Raw genomic sequence first — 23,711 nt, 5'->3', positions numbered from 1 at the left:
GCATCGCCTTGCCATTTTCTTCCTACTCAATATCAAATGCGTAACGAGTATTGATTTACCCACACACTCATCTAGGCATCTCTCCGGCCTTTTGATCAGGATATTATTGCTGTTCACAAACCAACAACAGGCAGTTTATTAATAACTGTAGTTTGGCAGAGAGTTCAGAATGACTCAGTCTCTTCACATAGTGAATGCCATGGTTCAGTTTAGGCCCTTATAACAAGGTTGTTTAAAGGTCAGTTTTACACTAGTCAGTCCGAGAAAAAAATACAATTTTACACTCAATGACCCATTAGCAGTGGTGTAAAGTCACAAATTACAAATAGTCAAACTACTGTAATTGGGTAGTTTTTCTCAGGAATTGTACTTTACTAAGTAGTTTTATGAATAAGTACATTTGTAGTGCTGTAAATACTTTCCTTTATCCTGCAGTCACTACTTGATTGTGATTCCTGTCCAATCAAATCACACATAGAAGGTAAATCGCATCATAATGAACTACCTCAAGACATGGCGATTTATAATTGCAGCAAACTGTTTGGAAGCAATAAAAGTGTCCAAGAAGATGTCTGAAATCTTTGAACACATTGACAGAGGCTGTTTAAATGCATGTTACTGATGAGAAAATGACAGATAATAATAATAATACATTTTATTTGTAATGTGCTTTTCTTAGACTCAAATCGCTAGAACTTTTGCTAGTTTTGTAGTGGATGTTTACTGTATGATGACCGAAATGCCCTAAACACCCATCAACATAACATCAGATTGATGCTGTACCCCAATGTCATGGAGACATTGCACTTTGTTTGAAAATGAAAATTGAGTTGACGTCAGAACCCAACGTCAGGCTGACGTCAATATCCAGCGTCCAACCTAAAATCAACCAAATTTTAACAACAACGTCTAATGATGTTACAGCTTGACATTGTGTGGAAGTTTTCATTATGATGTCTATGGATTTGGTTGTTATACCTGACGAATAAATATCAGTATTTGATGTTAATATTGTGTTGGTTTAAAATGTTGGCTTGACGTTCTAACACAAGCTAAAATGAACTAAATATCAACATCATTACTGGACATCAAAATCACATTGCCCTTAGACCCTGGCTAGACAATGAATTTGTGAATGTCACCTGACATCTAAATCTAGCTTAATATTAACATCTTAAGACATTGTTTGCCTGCTGGGCAATAACTACAGTAAATGCATTACAGAATGTTACATTTACACACATCCAAGAATTACATGTAAATGCATCAGCTTTTTACAGCGTAATACTCACTACTCTTGAGTTCTTTTAAAATGTCTACATTTTACTCCTAACTTTGAGAAATATTCACAACAGATACTTTTACTCTACTTGCACTACTTTTTTAGGCAAGTTATGGTACTTTTACATGAGTATAATTTTTCAGTGCTCTTTCCACCACTGCCCATTAGCACACTTTAGTGGAAGAAAAGAGTCTCTTTTCTGAAGATCGCAATCACAGATGTGGTTTTCAAGGTAAAATTTCTGTACTTGAGTCTTGTTGTCCCCGCTTCACAAATTTTTAGTCATTGTTTGTTTTGTGCAGGGCCAGGCAGAATCTATGGAGAATTTTGCACAGAATTCATTGTAAAAACATCTAAAGTATAGAAACTAAAGTCTTAAAACATATAGAAACTAAGTATAGAAACTAAAATCTTAAAACATGAAATAAAAAATAATACCTTTTTATCTTTTATTTAAAGTTTACAATGCAAATCCAACTTGGTCTACTTGTTTAGTAAACTAAGCAAATTCCATATAATATATCTACTAACTAAAAGACAGAAAATATGACTTTACAAACTATTATAAATAAAATATACAAGCAGTTCTATTAACTGAAATTAATATAAAAAATGAACAAAAGTATTTTTACACACATTTACTTAAACTAAACGTTGGGCTAAAAAATGTGCAGATCTCCCTCCATAACTAAACCATATTTTGTTATTCACAGTTTCACCATACTTTTAAACAGGATTATGTGTCTTTGAAAACAATCAGTGTTTTTAATGAGCTCTCTAGCTGTACATGTATAACTTAAAAACCATTGGTCCGAGTACTAAACTATGCGGAACTCCATATTCAATGATTGATATTATCAGGAAAAGAAATTCAAGGTTATTGCAGCTGTGTTGTTGAAATACATCTGCTTCTCCTGATGCTTTATTTCTGGTTAAATTAGCAACTGTAGACAGACTCAAAAGTTTGTGTTATAGCTTTAAGCTTTTTATAGGCCATCTTTGCTGTGGTACTTGGACAAATCCATTCCATGCAGCAATATAAAATCTAAAGTAGACATTCTGTTGTGGGCTAAAAAGGCTTAGATTTATTGCATCTTTTTCATTATCTATGTGGATATTAAAGTCAACAACAGCTTTTTTCTATCCAATACTAATTCCGATATAAAATTGGTAAAATTTTTAATAAATAATAAATCATCTTCATTGTACCCTGGAGGCCTGTTTACAGTAGTCTATATAAATGTATAATTTAGATTTATTGACTATATAATGATACATGAGGCCCCATTACTTCAAATTTAAATTAAATTCAGTTCAATTAAAACTTGACTGCTGGCTGATATTGAAAACGTTATTGTAAATTGTAGCAACACATGCTCATCTGCCTTAGGAAAGAAGCTCATGTTTATAACAGTAAGGTCAGATCTGGTTTTAGCCAGGTTTCTGTTGAACAAAGTACATCTAATATTTGGTCAATAAAAAAGAAGTGCTTTAGATCGGTGTGATCTGATTTTTAATAAGACTGGTATTTATTGGACTGGGCAGCAATGTAACTCAGTGGTTAGTACTGTCACCTCACAGCAAGAAGGTTGCTGGTTCTAATCCAAGCTGGGCCAGTTAGCATTTTTGTTTGGAGTTTGCATGTTCTTCCTGTGTTTGCATGGGTTTCCTCCTGGTAGTCCAGTTCCCCCCACAGTCCAAAGATATGCAGTATAAGTGATTTGGACCAATGAAATTGGACATAGTGTATGATTTTGTGTGTGAAAGTGAGAGTGTATGGGTGCTTGCCAGTACTGGGTTGCAGCTGGAAGGGAATTAGCTGTGCAAAACATATGCCGGAATAGTTGGCAGTTCATTCCGCTGTGGTGACCCCTAATAAATAATGTACTAAGCCAAAGGAAAATGACTTAATTATTTAGACCAGGGCTGCCCAAACTCTGTCCTGGAGGGTTGGTGTCCTGTATATTTTAGTTCCAGCCCCAATAAACACATCTGAACCTATCAAATTAATCAAGCTCTTTTTAGGTATACTAGAAAGCTCCAGGCAGGTGAGTTGAAGGAAGTTTTAGCTGAGCTATGCAGGACACCCCTGATTTAGACTGTACACTGTAAAAAGCAAATAGCTACTTTACTCTTTTTATATTTTAGTTGCATATACCCATTGTAACTTGGAACTGTTAAATTGACAAATTAATTTTAAAACTATGCACAGTTCATTTACTTAATTTTAAGGCAGTGGGTCTACTCACATTTTAAGGTAGTCAAAATTGTTTTAAAATCAACAGGTTTACTCACTTTTTTAAGTAAAGTGGTCATCTTTGTTTTGCAACGTGCCTATTTTTAATTTGATGAACATCAAGTAAATAATTTCCTGTAAATAGGTTTGGTTAAACTCATGAATTGGTTTTATATTTACTGGTTCAGGGAACAGATAAAGTCTCTATAAGGTGGCGATGTGCTGTTTTTTCAACAATTCAGATGGAAAACATCAAATCCTTTCAAATTTGTGTTGTGCCCTGGAGGTCTGTATACAGTAGACAATTTAATATCAATAAGGGTTTATTGATTATAATATATAGCAATAATAAGACACAATTAATTTGAAGGAATAGTTACCGAAACCAGGCTGCTGAGTAATGCTGGGTATATTACTATAAATTGTTGCAAAGGCTTATGTTTATAACAATTACCTTTGGGTGTAGACTCATGTCATATAATCATCTGGTTTTAGCCAGGTTTCTGTTAATGATAGCTATAGTGCAATCCAGTTAGTCAAGTGCCAACACTAGGACTATGAGTATTACTAATTAATATAATTAGTCCATAGATGTTAATGAACTTTAGTGTACTTAAACAGTACAGTGTGAAAACTATGGTTTGAGATTTAATAGTAGTAATTAAATCTACAATTTTATATTCTATCAAGGTTACAATATGACTTAAAAAAACTTTTTACTTTACTAATTTTTCTGAGCTTTTATTTTGAAAAGAAAATCAAGGTATGTTTGAGCATTCTGTTATTTTTTATGGTTGCATCCTTCTAACATTATGACCTGTTTTTGTTTTATGTTACAGCACATTCACATTTCAGTCTAACCGCACCAGAGTTCACTTGGAGGTGGACCAAAAGCCATCTGGTTGCTTGGTGTGCATCAGGGTTCAGATAGCAGCATTAATACCTTGTTCACCCAAATTAAAACTAATAGTTCACCCAAAACTGAAGATTTCATCATTTACTCTCCCTTCATTGCACAAAAGTAGATATTTTTTTAAAAAGCTGGATGCTGGGATACAATGACTTCACTAGTATTTCCCCCTGCTATGAAAGTCGATGGGTCACAGCAGCCTGCAATTTAAATATCTTCTTTTGTGTTCAACAAAAGAATCACATAAAGGTTTAAAACCACATGGGGTAAAGTAAATGATGCCATTTATTTTTTTTTTATTTTGATGCCTTTAATAGAATTAATCTCACTAACAAAGCAATCAAACCAGAGTTTAAGAACTATTCACTGAAGGGTTCTTTGCAGAACATTATGTATATGGCATCACTGTGAAAACCTCCTTTTGGAGCTTTCTTTTTTATGAAAGTGTAGATTAACTAGGATTACATAATGAAGACAAGGTCTAGCTCTGTTTTAATCAGGGGTGCCCAAACTTTTTCTTATAAAAAGCCAAAAAGCTAACTCGATTTAGAGGTGTGGGCCGAATATATAGCAAACCGTATATATTAAATTTGTCATGGGTAATTTCCTAATTTTTTGAGAGGGGTCTGGAGGTAGACCTGGTGCAGTGCAGTCTGAGCTGCAAACAATGCTTTTAAATGCGCTCACCTAACCCTACCGCTAACCCTACCCATCACAGTGACTCACGCCATTGTGTCTGACATTGCATCGCTGAGTGATGCAATCACATCTTACATCATAAAGGCTGCATCCAGATACTATTGAATTTTTTTTTGGTAATATTTAAAAATATCTAAAAAAAAAAAAAAAACATTGCTTTAAATCATGTTATCTAATCGGTATCATTTTTAACATTTTATAATTAACTTATTACAGTAAAACATAAACAATCCTATTTAGAACACAAGTTCAATGCTGAATACACCAGTCAGGCTTACTTTGATTTGCTCACAGATGTCTTGTGCAGTTTGCTGACAGTATTTACATTTTAAAAGTCTGATTCATTTACAGTATTTCATTATTTTATTTCAGTTGCCTTTGTTGTAGCTCACCAATAAAACAAAGAAACAAAAGTGACGATAAATTCCTTAAGGCAGGGGAGTCCAAACTCCATCCTGGAGGGCCGTGTCCTGCAGAATTTAGCTCCAACTTGCCTCAACACACCTGCAAATTTGTTACTAGAAAGCCTAGTAAAGCTGCGGTCACACTGGGCTTTCCCTCCCATAGACCCATTCATGAGCATGCGAATGCGTCAGACCGGAAACACAGGGTCATGCGTCAATTTTCATCACTTGGCTGCGTGAGACCAATCGAGGATCAAAACATGACCTCTCTGGACAGAAATTTAAAACTGGAGCAATCGCTCGCTTTTTTAAATGTCTAATAATCTTGTTTAACCCCGCCCCTTTTCGCAAAGCCATACGACAGAATTTCGCAAGCTCAAACTCTAGTGTGACCGCAGCTTAAGAGCTTGATTAGCTAGCCCAGGTGTGTCAGATTGGGGTTGGAACTAAACTTTGCAGGACACCGGCCCTCCAGAAGCGAGTTTGGGCACCCCTGCCTTAAGGCATACATGAGGCTTTCACCCCAACCACATCCTCATCATTCAGATGGGACGGTGGGCCAAATCAACTTTGGGCCAACTTTGGGCATCTCTGGTTTAAATAGACATCTTGTCATTTTTAAATGTTATTTTCATAGAAAATTCAACGGACCAATACACACCTACTCATGACATTCACTGACATGCATCCTTTGTTGGCATAGAGACTGCAATTTCTTTTGATGTTTGTCGAAAAAGAGAGCATGACAATGAGGAAATTAAAATGCGATTAAACCCACTGATTTCCTTCACAAATGTAATGAAATGTCAAATGGACTTTGCTTTTCCTATTAAATTTGCCGCTATAGTCGTTATAAATCACATTTTGCACAAATAAAAAATACAACGGCAAGCACACTGCAACCCAGAAAATGATACTGTAGTCCTACTGGAGTGCCAAACTGAAATCAAGATTTATGTCTAACACAAACACATGAATGTTCATTATACCTGCACTGCAGCACTTCTGCTCTGCCTTACAAATAAGTCTGGTTGAAATTGGGTTAATTGATTTAATGTCCTTTTTGCTATTTTCTTCCACATGATCAGAATACACAAACTCTACTGTTTAAATGCTCTACCTAGAACAGTGCGCTGTTCTTATAAGTGTAAACACACACACTGACATCAGTGATTGTGCTACACAGAAAATGAAAGTGCTTGAGTTTTGGCATATTATTCGCAGTCATGACAGGCCAAATTCAGGTTTATTAACCAACACTTTTTACTGAAATGAAAATGTCTTTTCCACACAAAAGGTCTTTAATGCGCAGCAGCTCTTCTTGATATCCCACAGGCTTCATTTCTCTCTTTTCAGTCCTGCAAGCTAGGAGGGAATGCAGTCTACCATCAGCGTTTTCCAATTCCCAACAGTCCTAAAATGTAATTATTTTCAATTACAGAACCTGCCTGCGGCTTTCTAGCGGGTGAGTTTTGTGCACAAAGAAAACGCACAAAAAGCTTGTCAGCTATATTGCAACTCTATTTACCCAACTCTTGCCTTAAATGATTAAGAAGCTAACTATTATACACCAAATGTTTATTAAGGTTTTGTTGGAAATGTAGCAGTATTTTCTTCATTACTGGTGTTCATTTGGCTTGAAGGACAGGTCTGTGGTTCTACAACATGCTGATAGTGAAGGAGAGTTATTATATAAATGTTTAACTATTCAGTGTGTACTGTACTTGTCTGAATCTGTTGCATTTTAGGAGGTGAATGGTGAAACAGAACTACTAATACTGAGCAAAGTCATATGATAATAACTTTCATTTCTTTTTTAAATATTTAAATAGAATAGGTAGATCGATAGAGGGGGAAATAAATTATGTTTTACTGGGATATTATTAAAAATGGTGTATTATTGTAAGTGTTTACCTATAATAGTAGTTGTTTTTACATAATTTTGCATGAGAATAAAAGTGATAAAAAGTGAGTTGAAGACCGAACAGATAAAATATCTTATGCATCATCATTACCTGAGTGTTTCAATGCTAAATGTTCACAGCAACAAGTGATCAACCTCATTGATATTAAAATGAAAAGCAAGTCCTGTTTAGATTATGGTTTGCACGTCTGCAGTCCCAGTTCTTTTTCCCTTTTGAATGAGGAAAATAGATATAGCTGATAGTGGCGGTTGCTTACACACAGGTGCACGATGCACATGCTAGTTTATAGTCATCTGTAGTCCTTGTAGTGTGCTCAAGGGAAGTTGAGGGATGAGATGCAGTCAATCCAGGATGACAACACAGCTGAATTTGTCTGTGTTAGCTCTTTCATGTAGACTTGGTGTGTCACGGCCTTTAAGTTTAGCCTTTTCTACAATACTTAAAAAAAGGAAACATTTGCTAACTAAAGTATTTGTTTACTTTGGAGTAATTCTGCAGTTTGTATATCAGGCACGATCCCTATTTTGTATTTGAGGTGTTTGGTTTGATATCAGAACAAAGGAAATATAATTAAGACCAGAGTATCCTATAGTTAGCCTTTAAGTAAATCAGAGTGTCTAAGTTTTTTGGCAGAAATCGGCATTGGTCTGGCCTAAGAGTCTTGCTAACCGTGTTAAATATCTGGTCCACTGACGTGGTTGTTGCTGGCACAGTAAAAACTTTCTTGGCCACTTGTGAGAGCAAAGGGAAATCGATGGACTTGCGTTTCCAGTACTGTAATGGATCTTCATCCGTCGGCTCTTCGTGGAGATACGTGGACAGTTCCTGCTCCACAGTCTTGGCCTGCATAGTCGGCCTCTGCTTAATGAAAGAGAAAAGCTTGCAGCGTTTGGAAGGAGATGGCTGGGTCTCAGAGTAATGCTCTATTGGACTCAAAGTCCGAGTATGCTTTTCAACCTCTTCCAGCAGCACCTGCTTGTGCCAGTCGCTGTCACTGCTCCAGGACAGCTTGAACTGTGGGTCCAAGGTGGTGGCTGTTACATAAAGAGGATCCTCAAGAATGCCTGCCAGTCTGCGGTCCAGAGCTTGAGACAATCCCATCACGATCCCAGAGCACTGGTGAGTCACAACCTCTGCCAGATGCTTGCGCAGTCCCAACACACAGGGCAGCGCTAGGCTGATGGACACGTGCTTGTCTCCTTGCACCATGTCTGAGGCCTCCTCAAAAGGCTCCAGCACTTCAACCAGCTCCCTCAGAAGCTCTTTCTCTAAATTACCCAAGACTAGGTCATTCCTATCCACAATGTCCTCAAGGAAATCCATTGAGTCCACCATTTGGCGCAGTATCTTTAACTGATCGTTCCACTTGTCTGTGGATGAAGGTCTTTGCCAATTTGCTGAGGAGCCGAACACTTGCACAAGTTTTTCAGGAGCCACTGTAGCAATAATGTAGTTATAGAGGAGGCTTGCTTTGTTTAGAGGAAGCGATACATGAGGAGAAGCGCAAACGCCCTCCTTTATGCACTGAGCTAGTAATCGAGCAAAGCAGTCAATCCTACTTCGACCGAGACACTGATCTAAAGACCTGTGGTACTCGTTGCTACTAATGCCTTCTTTGGATTCTCCTTCTCCAGGATCTCCATTGCTACCATCTTCCTCCCCTTCTTCATCTTCTTCACCATTTCCAATTAGACTGAACCCAGGAAGACGAAAATCAGATCTGCTTTCACAAGGCAACAAGTCGGCGACCACTCTGAACACTTTTCCAGTGATGCCATGGGATTCGGAGATCTCATCAAACTCGCTGAGCATTTGCTGAGTGTTGCTGTGGTCTGGAAGGGGTAAGCAGGCTAAAAGGGCGGATCTGATGTGCCAGTCGGCGTTTATAAAGTGGCAAGTTACTCCTAGATACCCAGCACCAGAGCTGTTACCCACAGAGCTGCTTCTCCAGAGGTCAAGTGTCACACTGCAGGACTCTGCTCCTTTCAGAGCCTGCTTGGCAGCTAGTTGCACTTGTGAGACGTAAGCTGGCAGGAGCTGCTGTTGTATATAATGACATTGTACTGGTATGTATCGGGGCTCCAGGAGCTGGAGAAGTTCACGGAAACCCTCATATTCCACTATTTGCGGCGGCTGCAGGTCCCGGATGATCATCTTAGCGATAGCTTCAGAGATTAGCGATTGCCGAGGGTCGCTGTAGTCAAACTTGTTCAACCCTGCAGCAGTTTGAGGGATCATTCGACCGCTTGGAGGACCGGTACATGTCTGCATAGCCTCTCTTTTCACATCTTTCTTCCTCACAAATTCATCATACATGGCCTGATGTTTACGCTGTGAATATGACATGATTATATACAGGTAAATATATATATGCAGAATATGATATATGTAGTAATAATATAGTATTTAAAGCATACACATAAAGAACAATGGCATTTTAAGGGTTCACACTTTTTCTGGTTAATGAACATCTCTAACTTGTTTTTAATCAGTAATTACTAAAGTTATTAGTAAATAACATTTTCTTTTATTAAAAAATGTAACAAATATAATTTTTTTTAGTTTTTTTTTTTTTACATTTTATTACTTTTTTTTCCTAGGAAATTAAATGTTTAATCAAAAAAATGTATGTCTTTATAACTACAGGATCCCAGAGAAGTGTAAATTTTGAAATGTGACCATGTTTAGATTTTTACCTCCAATTTGTTCTTGTTATTAAGACACAGAACACTGTTTATTACAAAATAAAACAACTCTTACCTTTAAATGTGTAACAAAGTTAGAAGTAACTGTCCGTTTAGCCTGAATTCTTGTGCCACAAGCTTTGCAGTTTGATTCAATTTTGCCATTTTCTCCCTCACAGACGATATTGAAGTAATCCAGAATGGAGACCCTAGATTTTGACGCCATCAGTGATCTTCTTATCTTCCCCGATATTAGCGACGACACCGTGAAAATAGCTCTTAAAATAAACGTTGATATCCTCTTGTTTTCCCAAATATCTGCTTAGCTTTGGGATTTAGGTTAATAGCCTAAACTCGGCATAGAGATAACAGGATAGAGATAGCGCGTTCACCTGATCTGATGCTGATTGCATTGTCCTGTCATTGTGAAAATATCTTCTGTTACACGTCTTGATCAAAACAAAAAAATGCACGTCCGTCAGATTTACGTGAGCGCGTAAACGTTTGTGCCCGGTTCCGTTTCAGCTGTAAACATGGCTATCCGCTAGCAGCTCATTTGCGATGAACACCAGGAAGTAGACAGCGAATGGGGCATTTATTTATTTAATTATCATGCCGCCTCTATTTGTCTGTTTTGCCGATATTATTGGACATCCACCCACTATGTGATAAAGGTTTACTTAAGCACCCACATTAAAGAACAGCTTTATTGCTCGCTTTGTGGAAACAATGTGTTAGCAATAGATTTAATGCTGTCAATGTCTATAATGTACACAACACATACACGACTGCGAGGACGCGCTTGACACTTAATGCTCGTGCACGTTTAAATCGTGAATACCTATTTTTCTGTTTTAGCAGGAACTTGTGGTATTAATAAAAGGTATCTGTTATTATAAAGCAGGGGAATTACATATAAAATAAAATGATTAATTACTATTTTTGAAAAATACAGTGCTCTGAAAACCTGAGTATATCCCATTTTGAAAATTAACATTTTGATTCATTTCTCAGAAAATATAGGCAATGTATTTTGGTGCATTTAAACAAAACAGATTTATTAAACAGATATATTAAAATAATATTTTATTCACCAAACATATTTAGAAATAGAAAGATATAAGAATAAAATTCAAGCAAAATATTGCAAAAAAAAAATCACATTTTTTGCTTTTCTTGATTTTTTTCTCTTCTTTAAACTTGTATTTAATATTTTTCTATAACATATACATTTGGGTGTACTAGTTTTCAGACGGTTATCGCAAGTTATTTTGTTAGATAAGCTCCAGATTTGGCTTTAGTACTGACTGATCTAATGTATATGCACAAATATACCATGGTATAGCTTCCTATTAAAAATATTCATTTAAAAGATAGATTTGTGAGGGGTGTAATTATATATGCTGAGCACTTTAAATTGTTCCAGCTGTGTAAGTTTATGAGGATAAATCAGTCAATTTACCTTCATTAACAGCTCTTAACTTAAATTTTACATTAAAAAAAACATGCATTTTAATAATAACATGATTCAGTCACAGAAAATAGTTGGACAATGTTTTAATTAATTAATTTATATTACTTACTGAAGAATCTGATAATTACGCACACACATACATTTATATATATAACATAACAACAAAAGCATTCATATTTAAAATGAAAAACCTGGCAGTGCAAGTTATCAAAAATGATTGACTACAAATCCAATGTAAAGTAAATATGCACATTTAATGAATTCAAGTGTGTATTACTGCTTGAAACAGGTTTTTTTTAATTGGGAAAATAGCATTGTTTATGCAATAACAGTGATGTCAAACATCCAACATATCAATAAATAATGAATATGGATGAAAAAGAAAGAGTCTGCCGTTATTCCTCTTTTACTTCCACCTGAGCCTTCTCTGTCCTCTCTTGTTTCTCCTTCATTTGGACTTGCATCTCTTTCCTTGTAGCAAGTATTGTGCTTTGCAAGGATGCAATTTCTACAGACAGAGTGATGACTGAGGGGGGGGAAAGGTACATAAAGTGTTAACATTTAAGATCAGAGTAGTAATACTAAATCAATTAATTAAATGATGCTTAAATAACTCCTAAAATAAAACATACACAATGCAAATGTTCAGCAAACCACATCAAATCAGTACAATATAAAGCAGTGTTTCTCAACCACATTCCTGAAGGCCCACCAACACTGCATATTTTATATGTCTCCTTTGTCTGTCACACCAATTACAGCTCTTTCAGTCTCTACTAATGAGCTGATGATCTGAATCAGATGTGTGTGGTTAAGAAGACATGGGAAACGTGCAGAACTGGTGGTCCTTTAAAAACGAGGTTGAGAAACACTAATATAGAAGCATACAATTAAACAGCTTAAGCAAACAGTATATATCCACCTTGTCTTTTTTTACAGCGTTTCAAATTATATATTGTACGTCCATGTTTGTGGAACTTCCATTCTAAATGCTAAATCAAGACTGCACTACAAATAAACCATATACATAGTGAAAACTGAGCAGTTTGATATGGGGTTAATTTTATATATGAAAAGAATGTTATGCTTGATATTTTATTGTGACTTTCATATTGCAAGCATATCTATTGCTTTTGTTCCTCCAAATAATTTTCTGTCTGGTAGTGCAGTAACATTAAATATACATCAGTAATATTGACTTATGAATTTTTGGAGTTCTTCATGCTCTGCTAAAAGAAATTTGTTAATTCTAATCATTTTATTTTTTTATACTTTTAATCGATGAACTGTGAGACGTATGTAAAAGATCATCACAACAGAGCTTACCCTCTTTAAAGGCAGACTGAGCTTGTTTCAGATTTTGCGGTACAAGGATCCCAAACCACTTCAAGGGATCCCTGTGTTCTGGCGTGGGTGAGTCTGTCTTTGTTTTCACTTCATCTGTCTCTTGTTCGCCTTCTTTAACCTCCTTTTGTTTGGTATGTACTCGTCTCCGAAGACCTGTCAAGAAATGATAAATCATATAATTCCTTATTATTGTTTTAAGACCATGCATGTATTATCATCAAGGCCTAATATTATTAACATTCATCAACTGCTAAATGAGAGTAAAAATCAGTCCTGGTTGCCAGTAAATTAAAGTTATTTGCCATCTGGCTGGTAATTTATGGATTTATTACTATTAATATCTTATCATTATTATCAAATCACTGCGCTTAGTTTTTACTATAAGCTTTTGATGCGAGCAGGTCATAAAAAACTGAGAATGCATTTGAGATGTTTACTTGTGGACTACATTAAAATGGTTTTATACTTGAAAGCAAAGCAATAAAATAAATAACAACACCACCAGTAATAATAGCAAGTAGATGAATTTCTATCATTTGTTCTGCCTGTTTTTAATCACATAAAATACACATTTTATTGGCTGGAACATTTCTCAAGTCAGTTGCCATAAGCAGGTGTGGCAAAAAGTTTGTTTTAGGCACTGTGAAAATGATTAGATGTAAATCAGGGTTTCTGCAGTTTCAACCAGTTCAATTTAAGACTTTTTATGGCATTTTTAAGACCATTATGAATAAAGTTTTAGACTTATACAGGACTAATTGCTAAGGACTTTTTTTTCAAATATCCCAGTTAGAAAACATTATCACTTCCCTTTAAAAAAATATTACATTTAAATAAAACAATTATAATAACTTTGAATTTTTATATATATATATATATATATATATATATATATATATATATATATATTTTTTTTTTTTTTTTTTTTTTTTATATATATATAAATTTTCAAATATATCTATTCACAAACCCCATATCCCTTACCAAGAATATAACAAAACTGCTGTCAATACCTTCAGACTACAATAATAATTATTTAATAATAAAAAAAATGTAGGTCAGGTCAGTATCCTTAGCAGAATGGAGAACTTTTAAGCAAATGCAACTGCAAGAAAATTTTTTAGAAAAATTAAAACCTGTTTAAAAAAAAGAGGTTTTACAACACAACATTTAACTAGATTAAAGACTTTTTAAGGCCTAAAATTTAGCTTTTGAGATTTAGGACTTTTTAAGACCCTGCTGATACCCTGTAAATACTAAACAATTGGCAACAATTTATATATTACAAAAGTCTTGATAAATCAAAAGCCTTATATGCCAGCAAGTCTGACTTACCTGTCTCTTTTGCTCCAATGTCTTCTATTGTTTTAGTTTTCTGTTCTTCTGCTTTATTCTCGCTTCTCTCACACTTGAACTCTGCTGTTCCTCCTTCCAACAAACTTTGAATCAAGTAGAATTAGTCAGCTAGTACAATGATTAAAACTAAAGCACGAGGGAAAAGTTAACGATAATCGCATGTTGAGAAAAACAGACCTGGTTTCAACATGAACAAGTGGCTGCATCTCACTAGCATACTGCAGAGCAGAGACCTGCTTATTCCCCATTGAATAACGTGCTTTGGCGATTGAAAACCATCCCTGTGCAACAGAATTAAGGACATTTTTAAAAATAAAGATCTTTATAATTCGTGACACACAATCAAAGTCAAATGTAACGTTAACTGCAAGTTTACCTCTTCTATAAGGGAATTAAGTCTTTGTCGTTTCTCCTCCAGAGCCTCGAGCTGCTCCATAAACAGCAGCAACTGCTCGTCCAGTCGGAGATTTTCATCAACTCGCATTTCTGTCGTTTTTTAAACCAGAAAGTACTGGATGATTAAAAAGGCAGAAAATAATGGACTCGATAAACAGATGTATTCCTGTGGAACGCTTCAGAGCCTCTACCGGTCACATGATAAAAAGTCACATGACAAAGATTGCGTAGTGTTTTGTGAATACGAGTTTTGCTTGCTTCTTTTTTCTCACCAACAAGGTCAAAGAAGTGTCTTTTAAATTGATCAACAAAATTTAACCTATAAAACAATTTTTGAAGTTTAATTCTAATATTGATGTAAAATGTTCATTTTGTTAATTTCATACTGAAACTGTTTTTCATTTATTTTGGAAGTGTAATTCTGTACAATTTTATAAACATATTGGATTATTTATTAATGATAATATACAACAAGATGTCTCGGTTACTTTTAAAGAAATTATTTTTGGTTATTATGAATCTGCCCCTACTAAGAGAAATGCTTGTTTTGTTATAAATTTTATTTATTTTCTTTGTAAATTCCATATCCACAAATGCAAATTTACTAATACTAAACCCTATTTTCCTGTTTTTTTTTTTGCAAGAATTTAGTCATTATATAGCCTACAATTAAATTCATTATCTAAAAATAAGAAAGCAAACAGAACTATTTCATTTTGTAATGACTTTAATTTATGTACTGTTCATGATTCTTAAATGTCTTACCCTCAAGTTTATATCATGTTCTTTACTCTTTTTTTTTCTTCTGTCTTTCTCTCTCGTATCTAATTTTAATTGACAATGTTATTCATATTCTGTATTGTAAACAAATATTGCTACAAACTTGTCAACGTTAAAACAGAAAAAAAAAAGTTTTGCTTGTTTCTGCTCTCCGATGACTACGTTCAAGCTCGCACATAACGTTATTCTTTTTTGTGAAGCTTCAGTGTGAGAGATTCTATTCTAAAGTTTATATGTTCTTAATGTTATTATTATTTTAAAGCATTTACTTATGCCATATATTCGATCATTACAATCTAGTGTTATTTCGTTTGTAGTTTTAACTTGAACGAATAAAAGTGCCAAATGCTTTATTTGTTTGCGTTCCAATGTGGCTTTTTAATAATTAATAAATATAATTTAATAAACCAATTTTTATTAGACCTTAGGCTGTAAGAAATTAATGTAGGTCAAGCTCCTACACTTTTTTTTTTAAATCTGCAAGCAGATAAACAGTAACCCTGTCATGGACAAACTCAAAGTAGTGCAAGTTTATTTGGCAATGTATCCCTTTACCAACCCAACTTTTTAGATTAGGGAAAACGTATATTTATGTTAATGAAATAATAGACAAAACATTTATTTCCCAATAAAATACGCAATCGATGCACGTTCTTTTCAAAATAAAACCCAAGATCTAAAATGTTTGGCATACTTTCAAACAATATTAACTGGCTCTTATTGGTTTATTAAGAAATCACACAAGATGTTTTGCTGAGGTTATAAATAATTTGTTTATTTTCATAAAAAAAACTAAATGACAGGGTGGACATTGGCATGACAGGGTGGACAAAGGCTTTATTTAAATTGAATTGAATTGAATTTTATTTGACAGATTTTAGACAAACTGTACAAAAAGTATTCCATACACTTTGTTAAAAAAAAAAAAAACTGTATGTATATGTAATGTATGGTTTCAAATTACCAATGTTGCATAAAACAAACAGTCGCCACAGCTATACGAACAGTCAACTTATCCAGCACAAGTTCTACACAGCTAATGGCCTTCCAGCCGCAACCCTATTCACACTCAAGTAACATATAAAATAAAACATCTTCGTCCACCATGCAAACTAATTATCCTCATCACAACCATCTTTTGGTAGCTTTTTTGAACAACCTTAAACTTTTTATTTCCTTGATTGATTTTGGTAGTTTGATTCACATGATTGCATTTGTATATAAAAACATATTTTTCCTCACTAAACTTCTAAATTTAAATAAACAAATATTAAAATCCCAACCCCTAGTACTGTATGAATGCTGTTGCCTCACCATTTAAAAATAGTTCATCAAATAACTAGGAACCACATTAATAAACATTTTACATACCATTCCCAGTTTTAAAGAACACACTCTAACAGTTAACATGCCTAATTTATTAAAAGACTCTTTGTGCAAATGTGCCCTAGGATGCATTTTTAAAATTATTCGTACTAATTTATTTTGTGCCTTTTGCAATTTTTCCTTCAAACTCTGTGAGTTTAGTGAACTAAATATGGAGGAACATTTGAAAAATAACAGGTACAACATGAAATATTAAAGGTTAAATATAAAAGGGTTGTTAGTTTGTTTTTACTGCAAACCAGTGAGCCACCATGTGAAATCTCTTCTGTTATCAATTAGGTTTTATCAATATGAAAATTAATGACAAACTCAACAATGACTGTCCTTCAAGTTAAACTAAATTTGTTAAAATATGCAAATCTTTACATTGTACATTGTTTTGGAGGTGTGAATGTAATGTTGAAAGCAACTCAAGTTAAACACCTTGATAATACTGTTTGTTTGTTTTTCTCAGAAGAAGTTAAATAATTACATTACAGATATTCACATAAATTTACAAATGCTTAGGGCTGTATTATATAAAAAAGAGAAGAATAATAAACAAAATAAAAGTTATTAAAATGACTGTCAAATAACTTGTTAAAGAATATAAAAAGATCTTTTTAATTTGATCTAATTTACCTACTTTTTAGACTCACTGAAGTTGGCTGATTAGTGTATGGGACATGGCAAAATCCGCTTCAGAGAATATGGCAAACATTGACAAAAGCACATTTCAAACACACAATTCGACCTGCATGTGTGTAAAGCTTTAAGCGATTATATTAACACATCAGAATTTCATTATTTCGCATTATGTTCATATAGTACTGACTCAATCTTGTGGGACATCGAGGGCACTTTATAGTGATAATGACCCACTCAGGCCCGGCGCCAGAAAGTCAAAACTGAGGGGGCACTTTAAATCCATAGGGGGGCACTAGACCTGGTGACTGATTTTGGTCTCTTTTTTCTTTTATTTAGGCTATTTATTCACATTTGTTATTACTTTGCTTTAAGTTACTGACCTAAGGCAGTAATATAGGCTACGTTTTAATAGTAATAACAATATGCAGTTTTGCTATTACGAATTGTATTAACGATGGTAATGCATACCGCTTATTAATGCAGACGGATCATGGCTTCAGTGCCAAACGAGTGCTTTAAATCATATGTTATTCTCCTTATTTTCGTTTTATTTCAAATAACAGGCATATGAATGTTTAAAGTTTTAGGTAAAGACTTCAAATTATGCCCACACATGCAAGCTGACCCACGATCAGACTATTCATTTAACCGGTAAATAAATATAGTGAAATCAGCTCAACCGAGTCATCCCGCTTCACGTAGCCTATTACCCAACCAACATCAGTGTTAGGGAAAAGCTAAATGTTACAATCTAATGTCATTTAAAACAATTACTTAGTTACATTTTAAGGCATTAGTGTAGCCAGAAAAAAACCTAAAAATGATACCAAATTTGACCCCTGCTGAAAAATCCAGCTTAAACCAGCCTAGGCTGGTTGGCTGGTTTTAGCTGGTCAACCAGGCTGGTTTTAGAGGGGTTTTGGCCACTTCCAGTCTGGTTTCCAGCCATTTCCAGCCTGGTCTCAGCTGGTTAGGCTGGGAGATGACCAGCTAAAACCAGCTTGACCAGCTTAGCCAGGCTGGGAGCCCAGCCAAAACCAGCTATGTCTAGCTTAAACCAGGCTGGTCAAGCTGGTTTTAGCTGGATTTAGCTGGTCATTTTCCAGCCTGACCAGCTAAGACCAGGCTGAAAATGGCTGGAAACCAGCCTGGAAGTGGCCAAAACCCCTCTAAAACCAGCCTGGTTTTAAAAGCCTCACACCCCTCTAAAGCCTCATTTTAAATGTAAAAACAAAGATTTATCTTAGACTATAATAAGTGTGTTTTTTTCGTGATATTGTAAACCATCATAAACCATTAGGTTACTAGGCCTACCCGTCATTTTATTTATTAATTATTTTATTTATTAAGCCTTTTTTTAATAGCTTGTTTTCAGGTTATTTTCATTTTAGGGCCATGAGCTACAAGTCAAAACAAACTCCATATGTTGTATTTTAGCTCTTAAATTATATCTACAATATATTTTATGTTGTTTAATTTTGCATAAGCAAATAGCAGTATAGCCTAAATTACATATTTTTAAAAGATTATCATTCTGCCTACCTGGAGCATGTGAGAGGTTTCTCTGTAGATCCGCGGTAAATCCACTTAAGCACGTCACCTATTCCCTTTATAACACTGCAAACTTGACTTCGCAGGCCGATCATCTTTAAACGCAAAAGGCATTTATTATGTGTTATACCTTGACTGCTGCTGCATAATGGGATGTTTCTCTACACAACTGTGAAAGTGAGCTTTTTAGCAAAATGAAAGCAAACATTCAAAGGGTTCTGCGTTTTGTCAATTTTAGCTTAATTGTAATAATATTAATAATAATATTAATAAATAAATTAAAATATTATGTATAGTGTAGCCTACTGTGGGACTCTGCAGTAAACTATTTATTTTATTAAAACATTTTTATTAGGCTACATCTTCCCGAATAACTAATAAATGACTGGCAGTTGCGTCTCTGCTAAAATTAATTTAACAGCAAATTTCTTATGGGTTTTTTTTTTCTTTTAGAGCTCAAGAGAGTTGTGTTTAAATAACTAGTTAACCAAAACATGTAATTAATTAAGCTGCTCCTATCATGTCACCCACTTTTCTCCCTTGTTAGTTGAGTGCGCCTCCATCGCCGTGTGCGCGTTTTAAAGGCTATTTACGGGCGCACCTGACTATGGAAGCATATGAGTAGCATAATTCAATTCAAAATGTAATATGCAAAATGGCAATGCAATATGTTAAATGGCAATGTATTTCTGTATTTGAATTTGCATTTTCCAAGACATATGTGCAATGTTTGGTGCAGAATGAAAATGTAAATTAAATTACATTGTTTGCATTTCTCATTTCAAACACTGTTTTAATATGTAAATTGTATCCACATTTCAAAGCTTTATAAGTAGCAAAATTAAATTGAAAATGCTATACACAAACTGAATTTGATGTGAATAAAGTAAAAGCAGAAACTGTAGCAAAATGATCATTTAAATGTTATTTGTCCTAAATGCATTTACACTCGCGTCTAGGAAATGCAGGATTACATTTTCAGCATAACAGCATGGGATGTGTGTAGCAAAATTAATTTTGAAATGTAATACACAAAACGATAATGCAGTATGTAAATGGCAGTGTATTTCTGTATTTCAGTTAGCATTTCCAAGACATATGTGCAATGTTTGCTGCAGAATGAAAATGAAAATGAAAAAAAACATAATGCATTTTCATTTAACACATCGCGACGAATGAAAGCCGATTTGAAATTGAAAATGCATTCTGGCCTGGCCACGCCCACAGACGGCCACCGTTGCTGCAAGGCAGGTTTTAGGTTATGTCGTCACAGCTGCATCGAGGACATTTGGCAGCATAAACAGGGCGAAGTCTGTTCCTCAGCGGCTTCGTGAAGCTGCACGAGCCCTCGAGCGTGAACTGGGAAATACTTTAGAAAGCCAATCACCTCCTAGCTCAGTAAACTTGGCTTAAGGTGTGATATTCGCGCACGCAGTTTTAGGGATCATCTGCAAATTACATCGACAGAACCTAAAGGGGCTTTAGCTGATGTGTACTGTATGCTTATGACAAGAGCTATTGCCTATTTCTGCATTGTATGTACCATATAGTTAGAGGTATAGTAGCTTTGCTACCTGTATTAAATCAGTCTGGCCTCTAACCATTTATTGGAATCTCCTGAATTTTTTTCTACTTTGCGTTACTGTGCGTTTTGGTTCTGTTGATGATTTGATAATTCTTATAATTTGCAGATGATCCCTAAAACTGCATGCGCGAAAATCAAAAGGCCAAGTTTACTGAGCTAGGAGGTGATTTCTTTTCTAAAGTATTTCCCAGTTCACGCTCGAGGGCTCGTGCAGCTTCACGAAGCCGCTGAGGAACAGACTTCGCCATGTTTATGCTGCCAAATGTCCCAAATTGTCCTCGCTGCAGCTGTGACGACATAACCTAAAACCTGCCTTGCAGCAACGGTGGCCGTCTGTGGGCGTGGCCAGGCCAGAATGCATTTTCAATTTCAAATCGGCTTTCATTCGTCGCGATGTGTTAAATGAAAATGCATTATGTTTTTCTCATTTTCATTTTCATTCTGCAGCAAACATTGCACATATGTCTTGGAAAATGCTAACTGAAATACAGAAATACACTGCCATTTACATACTGCATTATCGTTTTGTGTATTACATTTCAAAATTAATTTTGCTACACACATCCCATGCTGTTATGCTGAAAATGTAATCCTGCATTTCCTAGACGCGAGTGTAAATGCATTTAGGACAAATAACATTTAAATGATCATTTTGCTACAGTTTCTGCTTTTACTTTATTCACATCAAATTCAGTTTGTGTATAGCATTTTCAATTTAATTTTGCTACTTATAAAGCTTTAAAATGTGGATACAATTTACATATTAAAACAGTGTTTGAAATGAGAAATGCAAACAATGTAATTTAATTTACATTTTCATTCTGCACCAAACATTGCTCATATGTCTTGGAAAATGCAAATTCAAATACAGAAATACATTGCCATTTAACATATTGCATTGCCATTTTGCATATTACATTTTGAATTGAATTATGCTACTCATATGCTTCCATACCTGACCTGACGCAGGGACCGGATCTCTGGACAATAGGACTAGCTTTAATCTCCCCATTTTCATAATTCAGTTGCTATGTCATATATTTTAAAATATTTAAAAGTGTGTTCTGAAGGTTGTAACGACGGGGGGGGGGGGGGGGGGGGGGCACAAACTCTTTCTGAGAGGCAAAGCCCCCCTTTGCCCCCCCGTAGCGACGGGCCTGCCTTTCTTAAGACGACAAATCTGACGAGAAACACCTGAGGGAAAACCTGAGGCAAGACTTGAAGCTCTAAAAGATTATATTCATCAAATGAAATGCAACCAGAGAGCAGTTTTGTGGACTCTGTCACTCTTTAGTATCCTTGTTCGCTCCTGTCATGCCAAAATGAATAAAAAGCCCGTCTGGCAGCGTCCACTCCAGCCATAACTCACCTTATATTCGTTATCAAGCATCTGACAGTCAGGGCTAATGATAAAACTTCTGCTCAGGCAGCGATGTTTACGAGCGAGCTAAATGCTGCATTGTGTAACTATGGTAACAGTTACACAGACGGTGCTACTTCATAGTTGCCTAAATATCATTCTGAAATCCCGTCAAGACTCTCAAAGAGCGTAAAAGAGTAATAAGAGTTGAGCATGATATTACTTGAATACTACTTAGCTCCCATAGAAATATATACCTTGGATGTCGCCTACCCTGATGTTGTCTATTGGAAGGAATGCGTCAATAGAGCCGCCATTTTAGTACAGGGTAGCGCTCCTTTTAAATGAACGCTCCTTTTAATTGAGCGCCATCTAGCGGTCACATAACCTAATGACTAAATATTATGACAACTTGTTCGACTTCTTTTATAAATATATAACTTGATATTACTTTTTTTTCTCACCACCACACTGGTCTTTTCACAAGATAAAATTTTGTTGTTGGGAACTGTATTTTATATACTTAAATTTGACTTTTGCATTAAAAGTACTTGAGTAAGAGACGTTTTACTTGATTTGGGTCATTAAAAAAAACCCTATGATGTATGTAGCCTATACCTGCTGTAGTCAACCTAAATCCTACTGTAGGTTGACATAAAACCAAAACAACACCCATTCTTGTCTTAGGACATTTTATTAAGCAATTTTTTTAAATAACATAAGTTCATGACATGTTAAATATATAGTATAATTTGCTGGTTTTAAACATACAGAATAATAATAAATATAGTTATGAAACAACCATAACATAACCCTTATGTCATAGAACATCTTTGATTAACTTTTCATTACCTACACCAAATGTTGACTTATGAAAGTACATTTATAACAACCATTTATTTGTTAGACTCCTGTATTGTCAAACCATGTTGCATACATATGCATTCAACAGACTTGCATGACAGTGCATTGCTGTAGAGGACAAATAAAACACGAGACAGGTGTTTAGAAAGAGTATAGTTTATTTAGTTTGACATGCAAACAAGACAAACTTTCAGAAAACAACCCGGAAACATTATAATGCGCGCGCTCGTGAATATAAACCGCGGTTGTCTTCAATAGACCTTCTTTGCTCAACAGCTCAGCTGAAAAACAAAAGCAAAACATTACAACAGTCAGACAAAGAGCAAAGAGCATAGAATCACCAAGAGGTGACACTCTACAATTTGGGAAACAATAACGCGCTTTTTGAAAAAATTTAATAAAAACAAAGCAGCTGCTCCATCGCGACAGCAATGAGATCCAATGGACGGCCGATCGGAAAACGGGGCTGTTGCTCTTGGTCATTCTAAGCTCTTTGCATAAAGTTAAATCATAACAGTTACCATGGTGTCTATTTCAAACTATAGTTTAAAATAGACTATGAGTGGGCCTCCCTACTCCCACCCACCATAACCCTCGCAGCGAGGTCCCACTGCCGGCCCCCCGTAACTCAAGTCAAGCATTTACTTCTGTCACCCTTTAAGGATAAACAGGTAACAGATACAAAGAATGTGTCGATGTGTGAGGCATATTCAGTATATCAGGCATGCAGCATAGTAGAATACGGGGTTGATCAAGCGACAAAAATTAGGACCAAGTTCTCAGACGGGTGCTCAGGCTGGACATTTTCCCCATTGATTATGAAATAGTAATGAAATATGTACAAA

At 35.3% G+C, this 23,711-nt stretch overlaps 2 protein-coding genes across 7 annotated transcripts; both read right to left on the bottom strand.

Annotated features, from left to right (window-relative positions):
* Positions 1–1,717: 1,717 nt before the first annotated feature.
* On the bottom strand, positions 1,718–10,700 carry si:dkey-109j17.5. 2 transcript variants are annotated; one of them, XR_015523430.1, is made up of 3 exons: positions 10,217–10,700; positions 6,029–9,787; positions 5,472–5,554 (listed from the first exon to the last, which is right to left on the bottom strand). XR_015523430.1 is itself a non-coding variant. In XM_087306945.1 (2 exons), the coding sequence occupies exons 1-2, from the start codon at positions 10,364–10,366 to the stop codon at positions 8,027–8,029; spliced, it is 1,911 nt and encodes a 636-aa protein (XP_087163071.1). In that variant the 5' UTR covers positions 10,367–10,700; the 3' UTR covers positions 1,718–8,026. The 2 variants fall into 2 exon arrangements, 1 of the variants encoding a protein (XP_087163071.1); XM_087306945.1 differs by having other exon boundaries at positions 1,718–9,787.
* A 1,149-nt stretch (positions 10,701–11,849) lies between these two features.
* Positions 11,850–22,376, bottom strand: vma22 (vacuolar ATPase assembly factor VMA22). 5 transcript variants are annotated; one of them, XM_087305640.1, is made up of 7 exons: positions 22,260–22,348; positions 19,049–19,152; positions 14,694–14,803; positions 14,495–14,598; positions 14,297–14,400; positions 12,941–13,114; positions 11,850–12,140 (listed from the first exon to the last, which is right to left on the bottom strand). In XM_087305640.1, the coding sequence occupies exons 3-7, from the start codon at positions 14,799–14,801 to the stop codon at positions 12,010–12,012; spliced, it is 621 nt and encodes a 206-aa protein (XP_087161766.1). In that variant the 5' UTR covers positions 14,802–14,803; positions 19,049–19,152; positions 22,260–22,348; the 3' UTR covers positions 11,850–12,009.
* Positions 22,377–23,711: the final 1,335 nt, after the last annotated feature.

This window comes from Danio rerio, chromosome 23 (genome assembly GCF_052040795.2).
Source record: "Danio rerio strain M-AB ecotype USA chromosome 23, GRCz13ab, whole genome shotgun sequence".
Lineage (NCBI taxonomy): Eukaryota > Metazoa > Chordata > Actinopteri > Cypriniformes > Danionidae > Danio > Danio rerio.
The sequence above is the reverse complement of the archived record's forward strand: the minus strand, read 5'-3'. Positions and strand labels throughout refer to the sequence as shown.